The sequence below is a fragment of the Camelus bactrianus genome, chromosome 22 (genome assembly GCF_048773025.1).
Source record: "Camelus bactrianus isolate YW-2024 breed Bactrian camel chromosome 22, ASM4877302v1, whole genome shotgun sequence".
NCBI classification, from domain to species: Eukaryota; Metazoa; Chordata; class Mammalia; order Artiodactyla; family Camelidae; genus Camelus; species Camelus bactrianus.
Window position 1 is genome coordinate 5,873,663 of NC_133560.1, and position 24,544 is coordinate 5,898,206.

Below are 24,544 nucleotides of genomic sequence, written 5' to 3' on the forward strand. Positions count from 1 at the left end.
TTTACATTTCTGTATTTCACTTGATAACTTTGAAAAATAATATAGATTTAGAGTCACTCATCCAAGGTGTGTCGTGGGTTCTTAGGGACTGCCTGCTTGAGAGGGGTGCTTTTCATCTTGTCAGGGTAGATGTTGAAACTGACTTAGTAATTATTATTATAAGAGTAGTAATATTTCTTCATTTCTTTTGGAAGCATTTAGGATATTTCCAATATAACTTTTAATAACAATAGTTAGAGTTTATTGAGCACTTATTGTATATACGGCAGGCTCTGTGCTGTGAGCATTTTTGGTTTTTAATAGACTTTTTTTAAGACCAATTTTAGGTTCCCAGCAGAACCTGGGCCTTTTTCAGGCTGGCTTTTTTCACTTAGTATACATTTAGGTTTCCTCCCTGTCTTTTCCATGACTGATGGCTCATTTCTTTTGAGTGCTGTTTGTCTGGATGTACCAGTTTATTTATCCCATCGTCTACTTAAGGACACCTTGCTTGCTTCCAGGTTTTGGCAGTTATGAATAAAGCTGCTGTAAACATCCATGTGCAGGTTTTGTGTGGACATACATTTTTGACTCTTTTGGGTAAATACCAAGGAGCACGTTTGCCGAGTTGTATGGTAAGAGGATGTTTAATTTTGTAAGAAACTGTCAAACTGTCTTCCAGAGTGGCTGTACCATTCTGCACTCCCACCAGCAGTGAGCGAGAGTTCCTGTTGCTCCACATCCTCACCAGCATTTGGTGATGTCAGCTTTTGTATTGTGGCCATTGTAATAGGTTGTTTTAACTTGTGTTTCCCTGGTGACATGTGATGTGCAGGGGCCCCTTGTTTATGTATTTTCTTAGACAGTCCTCACCATGACTGTGTATGGGGTGGATGCTCTCCCACCTTGGCAGATTGGGAGACTGCAGCAGGTAGGGGCCAGGAGGAGAGAGGCTTAGATGCAGGGTTTTTGATACTCTTTCAGTTCAACAGTCTGTTTCTTAAGTTGAAACCTGGATAAAGTTTAATTCTGCATTCATAAAAATTTTAAGATTAATGAAATTTATCTTTAATGAATTAACTTTGTAATCATATAGTTAATATTTCAATAATCAATCTTAGACAGTTATCTTGCAAAGATCTGCTCACCCTAATTGAGGGTTATTGATACCCTTGTATTTTGATAGAATAATAGACAGATTTATATTTTATTGATCTGTGACTTTTTTTTTCTTCCCTTCAAATTAAGCCTTTTAGAACTCAAATATGTTTCCCAAATTGCAGAAGTAACACATGCTCATTGTAGACAGACCGAAACTAAAGAAAAGCACAAAGAATAAAATAGAAAGATTTTCAGTATCCAGAGATTACTTTTTATTTCTTCAGGGAAACCAGAAGGAAATCAAGGGGCAGTCTGATTTTGCAGAACCTCGATGTGAAACACTGGATTCTAGACAGTGGTTTGCTGCTTAGGTCTCAGAGCGGGTGCCAGTCTGCTCTCCTCAGTTGTGTTAGAGGGGAGAAAAAACTTTTTGAAATTTTGGACCTAATCATTCCTTACTGATTTCTTCCTACTGAAAACATGAGGGAAAATGAACTCAAGGCCCCTGCAGTCTTCACAGTGCCTTTTTGTACCTCTTTGACAGTGCTGTCCCTTTTGCTTTTATGTTGTCATTGTTTGCATGCTTAACTGGCAGCAGAGAGAAGACTGCACATTTCTGGAAGTTAAAATTTTTGCCTCATCTTTCTATCCTCTGCGGTAGTCATAGAGCAGAATACCTTGAACAAAATAAGTATGTGCTGCATGGAAATGATTTTGTGCAGACACTTAGCTTTGTTAAGCTTTCTTTGCATATAAGGATATATTTTATAACTAATTTTTAAATTCCACATTGTTAGTTGTAGGTATTTTATTTTCTTGCTTTGTCAACGAGGCTTCAGGAGCCTGCTCCTGTTTGTTCTAATGAATGCCCTTCATCTGGTGACTGAAGGACATGTTTTCCCGGCGCAATGTCCGTGACATCATTGACAGGAAAGACCGCTCAATTTGTGGTTTTATTTGTTACCTCTAGTTAGCAGAATACATTCTTTGTAATGTAGTCAGCGGATATGTGGTAGTATAAAGGGGAAGTTATGGGCTCTTGCATAGTTTAAAATAATGCACATTTGTCTGAAAGTTAAGGATTTATTTTTCTGGTTTTTAAAAATTGATAAAGACTTTACTGTTTAACAGTCATAAATTGTGTCAGATCATTGTCAAGTTGGAGATCTCTTCTATAGTTTTATTTGTATGTCTGTGGACATCCTTTTCATTCTTAATAGGACAATGAGGTAATTTAGATAAACATGTAACCAAATAATAATGTTGCTTTTCTATCTTTATGTCAGTTAGCAGTGTCAAATGTTTCTTACTATTCCTTTAGCTGGTTGAATAGAATTAGTTAAATAACTTCACCGTTTTTCCACTGTATTCTCTTTTTTAAAAAACATATAGCTCTGTATTTATTATCTAACAATCAAAAGAAAAATATCACACTTCTGTAAAATACAGAATATTCACTTTGTGAATATTAAAAAGTCCCACTATGAAAACAAAGATGCATCACATTGCAAAATATCTTTAAATGTCCGTACTTTGGGCCACTTAATGCAAATCTGTTATTTCATTCCAAAAGCCCATCAGGAAAATGAATAATATAATAGTCATACTATTGTTATAACTGTTTAAAGTTTTTAGGTTCTGATTAAATATGGATTTAATCACCTCGGCAAAGATTGAGCCTGCAGTTTAAATGTACTGCCGTGGCAGGAAATAGAGTTTTAATTGTATGTATCTTTTTGCCTGAGTTTGTAAATCTCTCTTCTGTATCTTCCATATGATCCATACACTTTTTCAGAAATTCATGATTATCAAGAAAAGGCTAAAACTGAAACAAGTAAGCAGTAGCTTTTCTTAAATAATAGCTTTTAAAAAAAAATGACTGCTGATGATTCTGATTTAAAACTTTTCCGTATGCTTAAATGTTTTCTTTCCTTCTCTGAACCCTAAGTGGAAGTGGGGAGCCCTCCCTGTGCCGGACACTTGGGGCAGGCCGCCTCCCAGCCTTGCTGTCTCACTCAGCCGTTGCAGGCTCAGTGCCCTGAGCAGGTTGCTTGGACTCAGCAATCGATTTGCCTTTCTGTCTTGCTTGTGCTTATCCCTTCTCTCCAGCAGCAGAAGAGGAGGACGCTAAAGTCATGTAAAGGGTCTGCATGGGTTTAGAATACTGGCTTAGAACTCAGTTCCGTCGGTTACAGGACGGAAGACATTCTTTACTTGATAGCTGTTCTTACTTTGATGACCTGGATTCACAGTTGCAAGCTCAGAGCTCGTCCCAGGAGCACAGCTGCTGAGGGAGATGATACAGCCTGGCTGTGCGTGTGAGAGGCCCGGGGAGGCTCCATGAGGCCTCCTGAGGTTCTTGAGTTGAGGGTTTTCAAGGGGGAGGGTGTGAGGGACATTGGGGCAGGGTCATTCTTTGCTCTGCAGGACTGTCTTCTGTGTTACGGAATACTTAGCCCCCAGGCCCATGCCTGCTAAATGCCAGGGGCTCCCTCCATGTTTGCAGCACTGTGAAATCCTTCCCCAGAGTTTGTAGGCAGACTGCCTAGGAGGGCTTTTCTGCCCCTATTAAGACCCACTGTCAGACTCGAAGTCCATGGATCCTTTATAAGAGGCATGAGAAGAGACCCTTTGTTGGCGAAGGTAATGGGAACAGCAAAACCGATGAAGGAAAAGGTGATAGGCTTTTGCATTTACCCACAGATCAGCATTTCTGGTGTTCTTTATTTCTTTCTATAGTTCCAAGTTCCATCTGGTGTCATTTCCCTTTCAATTCAGATCTTTTTTTTTTTTTTATCATTTCTTGCAGTGCAGATCTGCTGGTGATGAATTCTCTCATCATTCACTTATCTGAAAGTGTCTTTTTTTTGCCATCATTTTTCAAGGACATTGATATGGAATTCTGGGTTTCAGCACTTTAAAAGTGTTGTTTCTTTGTTATCTAGACTCTTTTTTTTTCTGATGAGTTATTTCCATTTGTGGAATGAGTTGTTCCCTTTTGTAGCGTGAGTCTTTTTTTAATGAACTTTTTTTAGACCAGATTTACATTTACAGAAAAATTTCAAAGATAGTACAAAAAGTTCCATAGACCCTACACTTAGTCTCCCCTGTTGTTAACATCCTGTATTAGTATGGTCGGTTTGTTAGAATTAATGAACCCACATTGATGCAGTATTATTAAGTCCATACTCTATTCAGATTTCCTTAGTCTTTATCTGACATCTTTCTTCAGTGCTAGGATCCCATCCAGGATAGTCCAGGACAGTGAGTCATTCCATCTCCTTAGGCTCCTCTTGACTATGACAGTTTTGAGGACTTCTGTTCAGGTATTTTGTAGTGTCCTTCAGTGGGATTTGTTTGATGTGGTGTTCCCGATCAGACTGAGGATGTGGGTTTTGGAGAGGAAGACCAGACAGGTAAAGTGTCATTCTCATTGCATCACATCAGAGATGTGTGCCGTCACCTCGAATGACCACTGTTGACGTTAACCTTGGCCACCTGGCGGCTTGTCAGGCTCCTGCACTGTGAAGTTCCTCCTCTCTCCTCCACACAGCTTTCTGCAGGAGGAGGTCTCTGTGCACAGCCCGCACTTCAGGAGTGAGGAGTCAGGCTTCCCCTTCTCAGGATGGAGTATTACACGTTGACTTGGAATTATTCTGCATGGATGATTTGTCTCTTCTCTGTTAATGTGTTCAGTCATTTATATGTAGCAATACGAACTCATGGATATTTATTTTATACTTTGTCTTGAAATATGATACAACTTTGCTTATTTTTTTTTGCTCAAATTATTCCAGCTTTGGCCTTTGGGAACTCTTTCAATGGACTTCTGTGTCCTTTGACATATTACCATGGGTGTTGGGCTTTTGGTTTCTTGTTTGTTTTGCTTTTTGAGCACTTCCTTCCTTTCTGGTGCTCTGAGGTGCTCCAGGCTCGTCTCTTACGTATTTCCTATCCTAGCTCTAGGATCAGCCATTTCTCCAAGGAGCCTGTTGGGAGAATGATACGAGAAACCAAGCTCTGGGTATTAGGTGTACTTGTTACTATTGAGGTTTTGTTGCTCTGGGCCTTCTTAGTTGGCAGAGCAAGGAAATATATGTGTGTATACAGATAGCTGTATATACACATGCCTGTAAATATTTCTATGTCTGTATTAAGCATGAGTTCACACTAGGTCTGTGACTCTAATCCGTTACCGCATGGATTATTCTAGTTTTCTCCCTTTGCTTATCTGTTAACTCCCATTCCAAAAGTGAGAAACCTGGCTGCCACCACCTACCATCCGTTTTCTTAATTGTTCCTAGTTCACTGAGCTCTCAGACTTAGAAGTTTCTCTTGAACGTAAATAACATATTGTAAGGCCTTTGGAGTGCTGGTGCTTGGTGTGAAAGCTCACGTAAGTTACTTTCATCTCAGCTTACATCTTCCCTGGCTAAGAAAAGAGAAAGAAGAATACCGTATGATATCACTCATATGTGGAATCTAAAAATAAAAAAAAGGGCACTGTGAACTCATCTACAAAATAGAAAGACACTCACAGACATAGTAAACAGTCTTATGTTTACTGGGGAAAGGGAGTGGAAAGGGATAAATATGGGAGTTTCCAGTTTACAAATGTTGGCCACTATATATAAAAACAGATTTTTTTAAGAAGTTTCCTCTCTATAGCACAGAGACCTATGTTCAGTATCTTGTAATAACCTTTAATGAAAAAATATGAAAACGAATATATGTATGTATATGCATGACTGGGACATTGTGCTGTACACCAGAAATTGACACATTGTAACTGATGGTGCTTTAATTACAAAAAAAAATCTTCCCTGCTAGAATGCCTAACTCTGTACTTAACTTTTCTTTTTCCACCATTAAAATGTTTTTATCAAAAACCTATAGGAAAACATAAATACAAGTTTCTTAACTTGAAAATAACACAAAACTAGGTAGATCTTGGAACTTATAACAACAGAAGAAAGGTATTCATTAAGTCATCCTGCACATGCGTTCAAAAAAATTAGTAACAAGGGTTTATGGAGACCTAGTTTAAGTAACAGTTCAAGTTGAGGACTCCTGGGGACCTTCAATCATGTAAGCCCAGCATGCGCTAACGTGTGCCATGGCTGCTAAAAGGTGTTGAGGGCTTAGCCTGTATCCCTGTGAACATAATGTTCAGATGAAGGAAGATGTTAGTCTCATGCGGCTCCTGATATTGGAAGCATTGTATTCACTCTTTATTGAAAGAATTGAACAAGACATTGAAAAATAATATCCAAAAAAAGAACAGGATGGAGAAAGTCTATAAGCAATGTTTTATCAAACACAATTTGGAATTTGAGCATCAAAATAAATAATGATAGTAAGTATTTCAGCCCATTAAATAAATGAGGAACCATGAGTTCATACTGATGGAATATTTATCTAGTCTCAGCGTACCTCTGCACAGAATACTTAATAATTACTAAGAGGGAAAAGAGTAACTTATCAGTGGAGATGCCTGGGGGCCATCACTTTTACCAGATGGTCAAAGTGAGCTTCACCAGCAATAGGATGTGTCAGAACTGTACCACCTGGTGGTAGCCACCAAGAAGAGCACAGCGTCACTTCTGTGATGTTGCTGCCCGAGGTGCACAACCTGAACCTAGCCACGAGGAAACACCAGATGAACCCAGAGGGAGGGGCATTCTGCAAGTAACTGGGCTGTAAACTTCACAAGTGTCAAGGCTGCGAGCATCAAGCCAAGTCTGAGAGACTGTTCCAGACTGATGGAGACTAGTGAGACGTGACTGTTAAATGCAACGCACGGTTCTGATCTGGACTGCTCTAAAGGACATTATTGGGAAATTGGGGAAACGTGAATGGCCTCTCAGATTAGACAGTAATCATATATCACTGTTAATTTCCTGATTTCGGTGGCTGTGCTCTGTTTATAAGTATTTGTTTGTTTGTAGAATACACACTTAATATTTGGGGTGATGTGGCATCATGCCAGTAACTTACTCTTGAGTGGTCTGGAGGAAAAGAGGTTTTATTTTATTTCCAACTTGTTAGTGTTACTTTTTAAAAAGTGGATTATTTGGGATTCTGGGAATAATTAGTATGGAGAAGAGACTGAAATGGAGTCCCAGGGAGGGTGTCTTTGACTGTCTGAAGGACTGTTGTGTGGAAGAGGAGTTTTCATCGATTCTGGAAGTGGTTCTTATATTTGGTGGCATTTTAGTTTATCGACGGGATTTTTTCCCTTCATGATACGTACAGTAATGATGGCATTTTACACAATCAGTGAAATACAGTTTATTTATTCAGTGGTGCTTCTCCAGAGAAGAGAACGGAGAGTCATGAATTGGCATTTAGGAATCAAGATTTTAGTTTTAAGAAAGACCGATTTAATGCTTAAAACTACCTGTGGATAGAACCAGCTACCTAAAAGAGTCAGTAATTTATAGAGAGGGTTCCTATAGTATGCTGAAGATGACCCCTGAGAACTCTTAACTAAAAGTTAGGTGACTCTCTGGTGTCTGGTGATGTCTTCCTAATATTTTGCCTCCCTACTTTTCTGCCTTCCTACATGGAGGAAGAAAGTGGCTTTCTTTTCCATGCTGGTCTTTGCTCCTACCGTCTTCTCTTTTTTATGATGTGGAAATCACAGAGATGATCTGATGAGGGCATATGGGCAGGAGATAGTGTAAGGAAAAAAAGAAGCTGATATTGGGGTGCTGGGCATTGAGCCTCTGCTCTGCTTGTGTGAGGCTGACCAGCTTCCTGCCCAAGGAGTGAAGGACAGGGGTTCAGTAGCCCTTGTTCTTCCTGAGGACAGTCTGCAGGTCAGCGTCGTCCGGGATTATCGAGTGGCTCTAGAATGGCCTGGTGGCTCATACACTGAGCTCCCAGGTGTCAGCCTCGTGGCAGGAGGGTTAGATTCAGGCATCAGCACAATTTCAAGTTAGTCAGTGTCATGAACCTAGTAGGCATCGACTGGATACTGTGGTGCTGGTGTGGTTGTGAGTACTGCTGCTTTCAAACCAGGGCACCTCCACAGTGACAGAACGTCACCTTCATTCTCGTGCTCCACGCCCTGTGTGCCTCCTTCACTCCCCTGCCTGCTGTCACTGTCAGGGGCCTGGACTCCTGGCTTGCCTACCCGCACACCGTCCTGAGCAACTTTGGAATCCATATGGGAAGTGAACACCCTGAACCTAAAATTCTTCACTCAGGGCCTTTGACCTTTCTGCCTCGTGAGGACCCTGGACTCCTCGCTCCCTCTGGGCCTCATTATCTCCTGTAATTTTTACATCTCTTGAGTCTCAACTCCAGTGTCCTGTTCTCTGACTGTTGCTTCTTTGCTTTCTCTCCCTCTCCTGTCATTTGGTTTTGTTGAGCCTTCAGTTCCTCAGGCCCTATGTTTTCTCCTGATACCTTCCTCCAGGCTTCACTCTATCATTCTGCTTGGATCCCATGAGCCAGGATTTCCGTCTCTTTGATCAACAGTTCCATTTGGTCAATAAGAAAGTGTCTATCATCATGTGACTATCAGGTACCTCTGTGTCCATCTGGCTCCCAAAATGCCCTGAATGTCAAGTTAAGGAGTTTGAACTTTTTTAGTTGACAGAAGGGACACATCAGAGGCTTTGAACAGAGAGATGACACGACAAATGTGTGTTTTAGAAAAAACCACTGACAAATCTCAGCAGGAAACCTGTAACAACCTGTCGTCTATGTCTGTCAGAACTGTTGCTGGATTCATTTCATAAAAGAACGCAGCGTATCTTTTTCCCCCCTTGAATTCTTTAAGGAGTCAGTGAGAGAAGAATGGGTACTAGGTGTGAAGTGAACGTATTGCAGAGAAGCATCTGAGAAGGACTTAAATTTAGTCAGTGGAAGCGAGAGTGAAGGCCTCCGACCACGAGTGAGCAGATTCACCCGCAGGCACGCGGGGCTCGGCCAGTCTGTGCAGCCTGCCCGAGAGGGAGGTACAGAAACTCTCTGACTTACACCTGCCTGTCCCCGCAGCAGCGGCCATTCTAGAACTTAAAGACGCCTTAATCCCTTTCACTTAAAGTATGTGCTCTGCTTTACATAGAAAGAGGTCATTGAACTTTTTAGGAATAACGGATGTGCAGGCAGCCAGTGTGGGAATGCTGCATCCCCCAAAATCTTTCTTATGGGAAATTTCCTCAAATGATCTGAGAGCTTTAACATTCCTTAAAACATTGGCAGCTGATTTGAGCTTAGCAAACGAGCTCATCTGTTAAGGCTCAAATCCTGTGCTAAGTGGGGTTTTGCACAGGGATGCTATTTTCTAAAAAAAAAAAAAAAAAAAAAACAGGTAAGCTTAGAGTACAAAAGTGAAAAAGCTCACCGTCAGTTCACTTTCCCCACTTGTGACCTGGTACCTCAGACAGTGCGTTTGTTCTTTTCCAGCATCTGCCTTTATAGTTAAGGTGCCAGCTGCCCGGCTGAGCTGGGCTTGTCTTGAGAGTCTTCATTTCCAGGATGGGGGCCTGGTTCCTGATACTTCCCAGCCAGGGGGGGCTCACTGAGCTGCAGCTCGAATCCTCGTGGAGGCCTAGACTGATCAGCAGGTGCCTGAGTGTTCCCTGAGGTGATGGGAGGAATGAGAGAGAGGAAGCAACAGTCCCCGAGTTCTGTGGTAGGGGCTTTCTGGCTTCCTCCAGAGAATGCTTTCCTCTACTTCCTATGAATAGTAATAACACAAGTAGGATTGGCTCGGGAAACTGTAGCACTTACTGAGCATCTGCCGTGAAGCCTGCAGGTAACACACCATTTTTTGAAAGAAAAAACAAGTTCAGAGAGGTCAAGTGTCTTGCTGGAATTTGCACCTAGACATTCTGACTTCAGAGCCCAAAGGAGGTTAATTCTGAGGTCAATTTTGTTGTCTCCTGAAAACTGATTTTATAGTCAGGGTTATAGCAGTATTATTATATTTTTCCATTTATTCTTTTTTCCCAATTAAAAAAATAGAATATAATGTGTATGTGCAGTCAAACTGTAATAATTCTACCTAATAAACTGAAAAAGGAGGGGAAAAAATAGAATTGCTAGGTGTGGGGTGGGGGGGCTGTTGGTTACAGAAAAATTGCCCACCCATCATTTCTATTTATTTAATGGGAAAAAAGATAAGTAGAAAAATATGTTAATCCTTCTGATTACAGAACCACTTCACAAAATGGTGAAGAAATTACAGCATTAGAAAAATCACCATTTTGCAGACACTGCTGTGGTAACCGGTTCAGATGGGCATTAGCATGTTCTGAGAGCACTGCATGAAGGCTTGTGGGGGACTGGATATTTTGAAAGCATCACCCCACAGATTGCGTATTAATTAAAAGGAGAGAAGCATCCGTTTATAGTGGAGGAAAATGGCAGGAGCCAGGTGAGCCAAGTGATAAAATGCGCCCCCTCCGATGAAGTGAAAGCCCGGCGCGTGCTTCCTGGCACAGCGCCGTGGGGGGCACCGCATCCCCCTGGTCCCGTTCCTGCCAGAAATGTTCCCTTTGGAGGCCTGGGCATAAGGAAGCGGTCAGACAAATCCAGATTGAGGGACATTTTTAAAACATGTGGCCCGAACTCCTCAGAAAGGTCAATGTCGTGAACTTACAGAAGTGACTGAGCGACCTGCTGTAGATCGGAGGGGACTAAAGACGAGACTGCCAAGCACAGGGCCCGCAAGGCCTGCCTGGGCGCTGGGCGCTGGGCGCTGGGCGCACCTGAGCAGCTCTGAAAGTCACTTCTCCGGGCAGAGGTGGTCGACTGTGGGCTGTACGTTGCAGAGCAGGGTTGTAGCAGAGTTCAGTTTCTTGAGCATTACAAATGAATCGTGTCCTTGTTCTTAGGAGATAATGCTGAAGTATTTAAGAAGGAAATGGCATGATGTTTGCAGTTTACTCTCAGTTGATTCAGAAATACACACGGAAAAGTTAACGTGTTACCAGTTGACAGATCTCAGTAAGAGGTGCATGAGTATTCATGTAGTATTGAAACTGTTCTGAAGGTTTGAAAATTCTCAAAAGAAGAAAGAACAGAGTTGTTTATTAGAGTGTCCAGGCTCAAGCAGGGGAAACGTAGATTCACATTAAAGAATAACAGTGGGGGAGGTTTTCAAGAAAATAAGTGAGAGCAGGGATCACAACTAGGTTTTTATGTAATTCTCGTCTCTGGTAAATTCATCCTGGCAGCTGGGCGTGTTGAAATGCATGGGATTCTGAGGCCACATTCATGATTTATTAGGGTTGCTTGTCAAGAGCTTAGGACGTGAGAGTGTTGATGGATATTCCAAATATTTGTCATCTTTCTTTGAATGTTTACATCATTACAGTCTAAATAGTTCTCAACTCTTTTATCAGTCGCTTATTGATCTAACCCTAATTTTATCCTGAGTTTATATTTTCTCTGACATTAATATCCCCCACCTCTGCCCCAGACGCAGGACCAAAGCTTCACAAATCTTTAAAAGTCAAGTGTCTGGGGCATCCTTAAGTCGGGGTCTTAGAACCCAGGTCTGCTTTATGGAGGGAAAATGAGGAAGTCCATGAACCTCTCCTGAAGTTGGGGTGGGGAGGGCGTTCTTCTAGGAGGGAGAGTCTGGTTAAGTGGTTACGACCTTAGTGCCTTTGCTAGTATGCTGATGACACGCTGTGATTAATGTCCATTTTGTTTGACCATCAGTGTCTCCATCTCCTTTCCTGTCGCTCTTCCCAGGCTCCTCCTTTGTACTAGTGTCACGAGACCCCCTGTGTTTGGCTTCTCCCTCTAGTCCCTTTAAGATTCTTCTTTGCCCCTTGAGGGTAGATGCAGTTTTCATGTAATCGAGATTGGGTGTAAGGGAACAGCCCTCCTGTGTGCATCTCCTTTAACTACTCACACAGAAACCTTCACCTCTGACACTTCTGGTCTCTAAATGTGTGTGGGGTCTTCCCTACACCACGCAGTTCTCAGCAACGCTAGAACACTAGCTGGGTGTCCTGTAATTCAATTTGATTCTGACACTGTCTTCATGGGGTTAACATCAGATCCCACAAGCGAAGGGCTCAGTCCCGCAAGACTCTCCCCCTCCCCCACCACTTCAGAAGCCGGTTGCAAGTCACAGGTTGTCACCTGTAGTTCTGACGCATGAGCTGTAAGTTGAGGTTCCCACAACCTCCTCCTCCGGTTCAAAAATTCGTTAGAATGGCTCACAGAACTGAGGGGGAAACTTAACATTTACTGGTTTATTATAAAGGATATAAAAGAATACAGATGAGGAGCTACATAGGGCAGAGTGTGTGAGAAGGGGCTCTCTGGCATGCTGCCCTCTCACCCCCCTACTTTTGGGATTTTTATGCAGGCTTCATGTAGGTACGATCGATCCTTAACTCAGTCTCCGCCATCTCCCCTCCCCAGGGGACTGGCAGATGGGGCTGACAGTTCCAAGCTTCTCATCATGGCTTAGTCATGCCAGACCCCATCCTGAAGCTACGTAGGAGCCCACCAAGATTCAGCTCACTGGAACAAAAGGCACTCTTGTCACCCAGGGAATCCCAGGAGACTTAGGAGCTCTGAGTTGGGAACCAGGGGCAAAGGCCTGATATTAGAACAAGATGTACTCCCAGTGCTGTCACTTAGGAAATTGCAAAGATTTTAGGAACTTTGTCCCAAGAACTAAGGACGGAAACCTATCTCTTTTCTAATTTCGCAGCAGGTAATTTTCTACTCTCTTTGAAAGGTGAATGTTAAGGAGCCTCTATGATAACATATGCTCAATAAATACTGAAGGGATGATTGAAATAATTAAATGCTTCTTTCCCACACAGCCTTCCCTTTGAGATTAGATGGCGCTCGTTTAGTGTTGTTTGAATGAATGAATTGCGTGGACTGGTTCCCGTGGCTACCTGTGCAGCTTTCCCAGCTCCTCTTCCAGCTTGAGTCTTCGAGAGGGAACCTCAGAGCTGATTTCTAAAACTGTCTGTACCTGGTGTGATTATAAAGCAACGAGACTGATTGTCATGTGTTGTTTGTGGGATCCGTCTCAGTTACTTTATAGCCATACCTCGTATCTTATACCGCAGATCACTGCCTGTTGAACAACATTTTAAAAGCATAAACTTGAGGTTTCTAAATGGAAATTTAAAATGGTTTAGCATTGTTTTATGGTTTTTTCCTAACTTACTGGTCAGAACACTTATATCTGAAAGATAAATAGATGTTAACTTTGTTGCTTCCTTTTAATTTTGCAGTTTTCTTTGTTTTTGGATTTTTAATCAGTATTCTGATAAATTGCCGATAAATGGCACAGTTTTGAATAAGATTATACAAAGGTATATGTTCCATTGGGTTAGATTTTTCATAAAACTTTTAATAATTAAATTTCTTTTCAATTGCATGTGGTCTTTTGATTGCACATTGTATGAGGACAGTCCTTTTAGTTAAATACAATAAATGAAACATATAAATCAAATATTTAGTAATACTTATTCATTGAAGAAGTCTTTGATAGGACAAGTTTTGGCAGTTTTGTTCTGTTTTGGTGTTTTACATTTATGTGTACAAACCTTATTCAAATGTAAATAAGTGATTATAATTTTTTCTTTCCCCAAATAAAATGTTTCTCCTCTTTCCTGACCCCCAGAGTCTTATGGGCTCTTTGAAGAAGGCGGTTGTCAAAAGTTGCATGTTGCCACAGGCAGCTGCACCTTCTGAAAGGGCAATCACTGACAGCTGGATGGGTCATAGAAAGGCTTCTCTTTTTGCTTAAAAGAAAATGGGAAATTATTCCCTTTGTACAAGGGGAAAGGGTTAGAAATTTCATGCTGTGCATAAGAGAGAGAGTCGCTTGCCTTTGCTGTATTACTGCTTCTGGAAATTATGTAAGTGGAAGAATCAGGGGGAGAACAATTTACAGACATTCTTACAATTCATTTAAGTGGTGAGTGGCTGTCGCAGAACCTCTGGACAGCTGTTAGACTCAGGCGTGACCAGTCCGGAACGTGAGGCTTGGGCATGTCTCAGGAGGGGTTTAATTTCCAGAAGCGTTCTGGGGTAAACTGGAAAGGAACCTTCCTCCAGTCTGGTCTACACATAGGACCAAAGTCAGTTTCAACTATTGGTGATTAAAGACGCCACAGCTTGGCACTTTGCTGTTACAGCTCTCTTACCAGATTTGTGTCCGAAGTCAACGATACTGTGAAACTGTATACTTTGTACCCCTTTCTATTCCTTGCACAAGCTCTGCACACAGTAGGTGCTCCATGAATGTTTGTAAGATTAATGCAAAAAGTACCAAATTTTGTACTACAAATAAGTTTTTCTCTTTTTCATAAGGAGTTGGGACCCACTAAAGAACATTTTAAGACGGAAAAGGCTTTACTGTGAAAACCTGCCATGATTTTATCATATTTCTGTTGCTGTATAATACAGTGTTGTGTGCTGTCTTTTATCACATTTGGCTGATTAATAATCTGTTTTTTTAAATATAGTTGTAAGACAAATTAACACGGCTCTTAACACGGCAGTCATTTCATGCTTTAAGTGTGTTTAAGTCTTAAGTAGTACACGGCAGATTTCTGTCCCCCTTGGTGCCAGCATACCCAGCTGCAGCTCCACTGCATTTGAAACGTTGAACCTGCAAACCCTTGTCGGTAGCAAACTGCAGAAGTTTTTCTAAGTAGCGCTTATGTATAGCTGATGTTCTGTTAAGTTGTAAATGTCACTTGAGTATGTATATTTATTTTACGTTACAGGCACTGGAGATATTATTGCTGTCATGATTACAGAATTGAGGGGTAAGGATATTTTGAGTTATCTGGAGAAAAACATCTCTGTACAAATGACAATAGCTGTTGGAACCCGAATGCCGCCAAAGAACTTCAGCCGTGGCTCTCTGGTCTTCGTGTCAATATCCTTTATTGTTTTGATGATTATTTCTTCAGCCTGGCTTATATTCTACTTCATTCAGAAGATCAGGTACACGAACGCTCGGGACAGGAACCAGGTGAGCTCCAAGTACTCTGCAGTGACTGCTGCTTAGAACAGGTGTCACACTCACGCTGCACAGACGTGCTTTCATTTAAGAAAAGCCGTGACCCGTATTTTACTGTATTGAAAACATACCTACTTAAGTATTTTAAGGATATTTTAAATGCCTAAGTGGGGAAATTGTTCAGTTCATGGTGATCACTTGGAATATTCTAGGTAAATGTTTAGCTTAATACCATAATGTGATCTACCTAATGGTAGTAACTTGAAGAAATGTGACAAAGTTGCATTTTTAAGCTGGTAACATTTGTAAGTGACGGGAGAGTTGGGAGGGTGGGGGAGGGAGATTTTTCACTGTATACCTTTTTGTTTCACGTGAAAAATTTTCCCCATGTGAATTTTAAACTGTGTAATATCAATTCAGAAAAAAAATTATTAAAAAATAAATTATCTGTCCTATTTTAGGCTTAGCCATGGGGTGATGAGGAGGTAGGAAAGAACCAATAGAAGACATGCATCTAGATGGTCATCCTAGAAATTCCATTGACCAGCACAGCCTGATACTAGGTGAATGTCACACAGGACACAGGAATAAAGGCACAGGAAAGACAGCGTGCTGCCCTGGGGTAGAGGCCTCGCGGCCAGTGTTTCGGTCGGTCTGTTACTTTGATGGGCTGCAGACCCAGTATCTACCCTAGAGCCAGGGGTGAGGTGTTGGGTCTGTCCCAGTCCTAGGCTTCTCTCCTAGGGCCCTAAGAAGTGAATTTCATAGTGGTTTGAAGCCAATTTTTATGTAACACCATCCTCTCCTCAAACAGTACATCCAGCTCCATGGGGATGGGAGATGGAGGGTAAATATTCATTATTCCTCCTTCTAGTGAAAGGAACACAGACTCTGGTATGGAACACCTCTGAATTCAGATCCTGACCTTAGCACCAATTTGCCGTAGTCCCTCTTGAACAGTTTTTTTAGTGTCTCAGCTTGTTTCTTCATCTGATAATAGATTTTAAAAAAAAATCTGAAGGCTATAATTTATTGAGCATTTATGTACCAGGCTCTGTGCAGCATCCTTTACTTCTTTAAAATTTTTTATTGTGATAATTTTTATTATTTATAATTTCAGACTTAACAGAAAGTTGCAAGAATAGTATGAAATACTCCCTTGCCCAGATTCTCCAGCTGTTACCATTTTACCATATTCCCTTTTCTGTGTGTATAGACTCTTTTGTAACCGTTTGAGAGTAAGTTTGAAATAAGATGATAATTCCCTTGAGATCCATCTAAATACTTCATTGTGTATTTTCTAAAAGCAAGACATGCTCTTACATAACCACAGTATGATTATCAAAATAATGAAATTAGCATTAACACCATTATCTGATCTCCAGACCTTTTCTAAATGTTTAAAATTGTCTTCATAATGTCCTTTATTGCAGAGAAAACCCTGGATTGATCCAGTCAGATCGTATGTTGCATTCAGTTGTCTGATGTCTTTTAATCTGTTCCATGACATTGTCATTTTTGGAGAGTGCAGGCTGGTTGTTTTGGATTTGAGTTTGTCTGATGTCTGATGTTCCTTCATGAATAAATTGAGGTTATATACATTTTTGTCAGGAACCACCAGTCCTTTATATATGCTTAATTATTACTTTGAGATAATTGTAAATTCACATGCGTTTGTAGGAAATAATACAGGGAAATCCCATAAACGTTTCACCCATTTTCCCCTCAGTGGTAAAATCTGGAATAACTATAGTAAATATCACAGCCAGGATATCAGCATTGATGCAGTCCATTGGTCTTATTCAGGTTTCCCCAGTTAAACTTGTGCTGGTGTGTTGAGAATAGTTGTGTGTGGTTGCAGGTGACCACCACCACTGTCAACACACAGAGCAGTTCTCACAAGGATCCCTTGTGCAGATCCCTTTATAGTCACAGCCGCCTTTCTCTTACATTCCTACTCCTCACTGCGCTGAGCTGTTCCCCACTTGATCATTTTATTGTTTAAAGAATTCTATATACATGGGATCCTGTGGTACTTAACCTCTAGAGTTTGGATTTCTTCACCTAACATGATTCCCTTGAGAACCTTCCAAGTCGTTAGGTCTGTCAATAGTTTATTCCTTTTTATTGCTGGCTAATACTCTGTGGCTTGGATGTACCATAATTTGGTTAACCAAATTATTTCCAGTTTTTGGCTATTATAAATAAAGTGACCATGAACATTCATGTACAGGTTTTTGTGTGTACATTAGTTTTCATTTTCCTGGTGTAAATATTCTAGAGTGCAGTTTCTGGATTATTATGATAAGCATGTATTTAATTTTGTAAAACACTGCCATACTCTTTTCCCAAGTGGCTGTGCTGTTCTCCATTCCCGGTGGAAACGTTTCCCTGATAGAGTTCCTCTGTGTCCTTGACAGCGTTTGGTGTTGTCACTTTTTCATTTTAGCCATTCTGATAGGCCTATAGTAATACCGTTTTTGTGATTTTTGATTTGCTGTTCTTTAATGGCTATGGGCGTTTACCGTCTTTGGTGTGCTAAATGCCGCCTCTTCAGTGAAATGTTCATTCGTGTCTTTTGCCCACTTTCTACTGGGTTCTTTGTTTTTTGCTGTTGAGTTAAAGAGCTCTTTATACATTCTAAATAGAAGTCTTTAGTCAGAATTGTGGTTTGCAAATATTTTCTCCTAGTTCATCCCAGGGACTCTGGAAGAGCAGAATTCTTTAGTTTTGATAAAGCTTCATTCATCAGCTTTTCCTTTTAGGTATTGTGTGCTTTTGCTTTTAAGCCTCTTTGCCTAGCCCTAGATCATAAAGATTTTCTAATTTTTTTCTAAAAGTCTTAACATTTTACAATTACGTCCATGATCCATTTTGAATTAGTATTTGCATGAAGTGTGAGGTTTAGTTTGTGACTCATTTTTCGGCTTATGTTTGTCCAGTATTGCACCTTTGTCAAAACTCAGGCATGTCTGTGTGGGCACGTGTCTGGGTTTTCTGTTCTATCCCGCTGATCCCTGTGTCTGCGCCTCTGTCCACACCACACTGCCTTTGATTATTGGCTATATGCTATGCCTTAGTATTGGGTAGAGTGATTCCTCCCATTTTATTCTTATTTTTTCAAGATTATTTTATCTATTCTAGGTCCTAGAGTCTTTTCATACAAACTTTAGAATAAGCTGTGTCTCTCCCCCACCCCCCCCAAAAGAAAAAAAAAACCCACTTTCTGGGATTTTGATGTGAATACATTAAATCTATTGATCAGTTTGGGGAGAATTGATATATTTACCATATTGAATCTTCCAGTTCATGAACTCTGAATGTTTTTCCATTTGTGTAGGTCTTTTTTAATTTCTTTCATCAGCATTTTATAGTTTTCAGCATACAGACTCTGTACATATTTTGTTAAGTTTATACCTAACAATTTTGTTTTGTTTGAAATGACTAAATAGTAATGTTATGGTAAATGGACTGTAAATGTGTTTTTAACTTCAGGTTTCACCTGTTCACTGTAAGAGTATCAAAATATGGTTGGATTTTGTATTCTGCCACCTTGGTAAACTCAGTTATTATTGTAAATTGCTTAGGATTTTCTGTATAGACAATCATGTTATCTGCAAATAGTGACCATTTTATTTCTTCCTTTCCAATCTGAATGCCTTATTTCTTTTTCTTGCCTTACTGAACTGGCTAGAACTTCCAGTACTATGTTGAATAGTAAGAGTGTGTGCATCCTTGGCCTGTGCGCAGTCTTAGAGGATAGGACTCAATCTTTCATTGTCAAATATGTTGTTAACTGTCACATTCTGTAGATGTTTATTACCAAGTTGAGGAACGTTTTATTTCTCGTTTGCTGAGAATTTTTCTCAGAAATGGGCGCTGGATTTTGTCAAATGCTTTTTATGCGTCAGTTGATGCGACTATATGATTTTTTGTTTTCTTCTTTAGCCTGTGGTGGATTGCATTCATTGATTTTTGAATGTTGAGCCAGACTTGCATACCTGGAATAAACTACACTTAGTCTAGTCTTGTATATCTGGAATAAATCCTACTTGGTCATGGAGTATAATTTTTTGCGCATTGCTGGATTCAGTTGGCTAGTACTTTGTTGAGGATTTTTATGTCTCAGTTCATGAGAGATACTACTCTGTAGTTTTGAGAGAGTTGCAAGAACTTAATTTCTTTCATGGTTAAAAGACTATTCATATTGTCTGTTTCATCTTTATTGAATTTTGGTTATTTGTGGGTTTTGAGGAATTGGCCTGGTTTTTAGATGTCGTCATATTTATGAACATAAATTTGTTCATAGGATTTCCTTGTTCTTTGAATGCCTGCAGTGTCTGTGGTGATATTGCCTGTTCATTCCTGATTTTAATCATGTGTATCTTTTTATCTTTGTAAGTCTTCCTAGAAATTTCTCAATTTTATTAATTTTTTAAAAATGCAAGCTCTTTAAAAATTTCATTTCTTAAAGATAGGAACTTAGATTACTTTTCTCTTTCTAATGTAAGAGTTTATTGCCATTTCTCTCTCAGCACTACTTTAACTGTGTCCCGTCTACTTGGATACCCTGTATTTTCATTTTCATTCAGCTTTATGTATTTTCTTCCTCTGAGATGCATGTGTTATTTCGAAGCGTGTTGTTTAGTTTCCACTTGTTTGGAGATTTTGCTGTTGTCTTAGTGTTACTGATTTCTAGTTCAATTCTGCTGTGATCAGAGAAATACTCTGTATGATTTCAGTTCTTTTAGATTTGTTGAGACTTATTTCATGACCTAGGATCTGGTCTGTCTTGGTGAATGTTTTATAGGTGCCTGGGGAAAATGTGTATTCTGCTGTTGGGTGGAGTGTTTTATAGATAGATGTCAGATCAGTGCACTCAGCTTGCTTCTGAGGTGGGGGAGTGAAGGTCACTTTCCCAGTGGGCCTTGCTGAAACCATCGTGGGAGGAGGGGTGCAGTTTTCCCATTGGCATTTGGCTAGAGTAGGAAGGGTGCAGCGCACTCTCCCTGGCCCTTCGGCTAGGGGAAGCAGGCTGTGTGTGTGTCGGCGTGGGGGAGATGGCGGGGTTCTGTTCCTGTTGGCTGTTGCAGATTGGAGGCTTCTGCAGCACCTTGTCTGGGATATGTGAGAGGCCGGGGAACTCACCTCTAGGCGTTCAAGTCTCAGAGTCCCTGGGCAGCCCACCTCGTCTTTCTACCTTTCGGAGATGCCCTGTGCTCGTCTGTTGTGTTATGTCCAGGGCTTTTCTGGATGTGAGCTAGAGGAAGTGGCAGGAGTGGGGCTACTCCATCATGGCCCAGCTGAGAGGCCCTGTAGCATCTCACGCAGTTTGTGACTCAGACACAGGGTTGAAGCGCTGAAGGGATATTAGATGAAAGTCTTAACTGACCTAAAAATAGGCCATTTCATAGAAAGGATTATTGGATATGCATGTACGAAATCAAATTTACAGCCTTCAAATAGGATGTACCAGTTTTATGAGATTTTTGACAAAATGTGTAGACGTGAAATCGAGTTCTGATGAAGTGAAGGAATAAAGGGTCAGATCAGCACTAACAGAAGAACAGCATTTGCGTATTTATCATCAGAGCACCTGACAGTAAATTCTGTCTGATGACGTTTGAGGAAAGCAGGTGTCAGCTGAAGCTCTTTGGCTTCTTGAAGGACAGCAGCTCAGCCCTGGAGTGCTCCGCCCTCTCTAACCAGTGACGTTACCTTCGTTTTTAAATTTAAAGTTTTAACCGATATAATACATGAACGTGATTTTTAAAAATAAATCGCACCGCGAAGTCTGGTTCCTTGCCCAGTCTGTTCCTCTTCCTAAGTCTCGTTTCCCAGCAACAGATCTCCTCTTTCAACACTTTTATCTGTTCCTTCTGTTACTAACGTCATATAATGAAGCAGCATGCTATACTCCTTTGTTTTAATAAATTAAAGATGTTTTTAAAATATATTGCCATTATGACAGACTAAAAGTAAAATGATCATCAGTAGCCCTGAAAGGGTGTTCTTGACATGAAAACCCGGTAATAGTGAGTTGAACATAGCACAACTCAAGGACCTTGGAAAAAGCGAATGATTTGTCCCAGGAGCCTGCTCTTTGACGGTGGCGCTTTAATTAGCGCCCAGTGTGGGGCCTGTGTTGATGAAGGACTCAGCGCAGTCACCATCTGGCACAGACCACCAGCGGGAACTGGCTTCCCAGCGTCTGTTTCGTGGCTAGCTGCGCACAGACTTCCAAAAGCATCCGTCTTCAGACTCCAGTGTAGCGGAACGTAGTCCTCTGACCTTTGTTCCTCCTTCCGTTTTTCCTAAGGTTGAGAAGTGCTTGATGAAATTTTTATGTGGCTTAAAAAGCTTAGCTTATTAAAGTTTAATAAGAAGGTGGCAGCAACTCAACTGGTTGAAACCTCTGGCTATTTTAAAAGAGAAGTCAGAAGTATTAGCAAAGAAAAAACAAAGTTTAAGGAGAGACATTTCCTCCCACAAACTGTCATCGTGAAGCAGTTCTTTCTACCGAATATGCTACCGAAGAAAGCCGTTCGTTGCAAATATCTTTCTAATAAGCACAGCGTAATGTACAAAATTGACACGATTTTACACATGAAATAAGAATCTAATGCTTTGGCTTTTTAGTTTATCTTCCTGAAAACCTGTTCGATTGTATCTTAAGTACAGTGTTCAGGTACAGATAGCTCAGATGTGGCTGATGATAAACCTAAACGTCACCTTACTAATGAGACAGTGATTGTTATTTCACACAAGAGGATAGATGTTTGGTGTGTTTAATTGAAAAGGTGCCTAAGGTTTTTCTGAGAAATGTAAAACTTTTTCACAATTACATAGTTAATAATGCACGCTTAATCTCAAAGTAGTCAAGTTTGATTCCCAAACCAGAACAGTAAAATTTATATTTTACTGTAGAGGAATAAGGCAGTATAAAAAAATTCCATAACCTAAGACTGCCGAGTTTAGAAGGTGGTCTTGTGAAAAATTCCCTGTGAAGATGTATATGGTTTCTAAGGTATTTAAAACTCATTAAAACTTCTTGCCAAAGTGTATGTACCATACTCTTATACTTTATAAATATCTCAAGGTTTCTGAAACGAAATATGCTTTTAAATATTTTGTTAATTTGTTTATTATGTTTACTAGGGATTAACAATTCCAGAAAAGGAAAACAGATCTTTGAGCCAAGAGTGTATTATTTTTACCACTTTTTAAAAATAGTGCAAGTTCTCTGTCTTCTTTTTCATGTCCTGCTATTATGATCAGTTTACATAAATAAATGCCACTTTCTGTATACGGTGACTATATGGCCTTCTAAACATTATGTCAGGAGCTTAAGGTTTTGTTCTTCTAACACAAACTGTGCTCTTGAGATCAGAGTTGTCTCTGAGACATTCAAGTCTGCATCCTTGGGGTTTAACTTAGGGCCTAGCATGTGTCACAGTGACTCAGTTAACACTTAAATGAACTAAAGAATGAGCTTACATTCTATTGGGAAGGCAGACAGATGTAATCAAAATACTGTGTGATTGTAAGAGCTACTCTTTTTGGACAGAGTGATAATACTAGAGTGATATCACAGAGGAGGTGGTGACATTTGAGCTGAATTCTAGAGGATGAATAAGACTTCATCAGACAGAGACTGGGAGGAAAGTCAGGCAAAGGGATCCTTTTCCACAGAGCTGTGGACGGATGAAAGGAGAGACGGAAGAGTCGAATGGCATCAGAAATAATAGGAAGGAGACCTGGGACTGAACTGGTCCTGGGTGAGTGTATTGACCCTGAAAGGTGAAGGGCTTGCCTCTCACACTGAACAGTTTAGACTGTACTTTCTAAGCAGTAAGGAATCATCAGAGGGTTTTTAGCAGCAGAGTGATACGAGATTTTTTTTTTCTGATAGAAGAGGCTTGAGGAAAGAAATTCTTAAAGAGGAAACTATTGAAGAGCAAAGGAAAATAATATTAATAAAGCAAGGTTATGTGGAGAGCCAGAGGGAGGGATTGGAGCACAGACAGACGGTTACCTTGGAAAAGTGTTGGGGATATGTCTTTTCAGACAAAAAGGAAAAAAAAGGTAGTAGTGATGAGAGAGTGAATGAAAGAGAGTGCAGACTACAAGACAGTTTCGATCAGGGGAAAACTGTATTTACAGCACCTGGATTTCACCAGTGTCTAAAAGAAGAAAACCGTGTTACCTGCTGATACAGACCTAATTCTGTTCCTGTGGGAGAGTTCTGATGACTGAGATGAGCTTCGTTAAAGTGACCTGCCCTCAGTAGCTGTGAACCACCTGGCTTTGAGCAGATTATTCCTGTTAGATTAAGCAGTGTGAGTTGTTTTAAATTGTTTTCTACCAATTTAAAACTTTTGGACACTCTGCATCCAAATATAGAATAGCGTTCACACTGATATGTCTTTAACCAAGTGAAAGAAAGTAATCTGGGCCCTGATGATCAGTGTCGCTTCACATTTTATAATACGCGAAGTCTTTTAAGCATTTATAATGGAAAAAGAACTGGACCAGAAGGTCAGGAGACCTGAGGTTCTGGTCCCACTTGTGCTAACTTCAGATGGATCACTGCAGCTCTCTCTGGCTTTGGGTTTCCTCCTTTGTAAAACAGTGCGTCCCTGTGATTTTGTCCCTGTAATGTTGTGTGCGTGGCGAGGTGGAAGCTTGAGTAGCTTTGTTACCTAACGTCAGAGGTACGGGGCATGTGAGGGGGTGGGTAGAGCGTTGTGGGAAGTGCTTTGGAAGGCAGGGTTGTGAGCCTCAGGCTTCACTGTGCAGAACAGTCATGTGGGGGCACTCCCCCCCTTCCTTCTCCTTCACTTTTGAAAACTGCAAATTCCCAAGACACCTCCCAGCTCCAGTCTTTTGAGGAAGTCTGCATAGGGCATACGTACCAGCTCTCAATCTGGGCAAGTACATAAAATGATTATGAAGATTTCATGAGTCAGTACATGTGCAGGGCTTACCACAGCACCCAGCACACGGTGTGGACTGGGTAAATCTTAGTTCCTATAAATATCAGTATTACTCATATTAGTAAGTACCCAAGGTAGATTTAAAGCCCCACAGACTACATCTTTACAGTGATTTAATAGCATGGTAGTCAGATAAGGGAATCTTAAAAAAATGATCTTCACAAAAGGAATCTGTGCTTCATCTTAGATATTTTAGAGTCAGCAGGACGTAAATTGTGTTAAAAACCAAGAGGGGAGGAAGGGTGACTTTTAGACTGATTCAAGTAAAAGAACAAAGTCATAGCTGAGGTGTACCTGTCACAAAATATGGGAAATGTTGAGGGAGGTATTTAAAGCTCCAGGGATGATTCAGAAGAAGGTAGTAACACAGAAGCCAAGTTCGAAGAAAAATATTACCATGAAGATATTTGACATTATTATCAAACACAAAGAAGAGTCTTTTTTACTTTGCCACAGGAGGCTTTGAAGTTCAGAAGTGGAAGGGATGATACATCCA

General features: G+C 40.6%; 1 protein-coding gene across 2 annotated transcripts in view; it reads left to right on the forward strand.

Moving 5' to 3' along the window:
- RNF130 (ring finger protein 130) overlaps positions 1-24,544 on the forward strand; it is an 87,380-nt gene that overhangs the window by 27,394 nt on the left and 35,442 nt on the right. For both annotated transcript variants that reach the window (XM_074350116.1, XM_074350115.1), the window contains exon 3: positions 14,814-15,064. In XM_074350116.1, the coding sequence (XP_074206217.1) occupies positions 14,814-15,064 (251 nt within the window). The remainder of the gene's footprint in view (positions 1-14,813; positions 15,065-24,544) is intronic.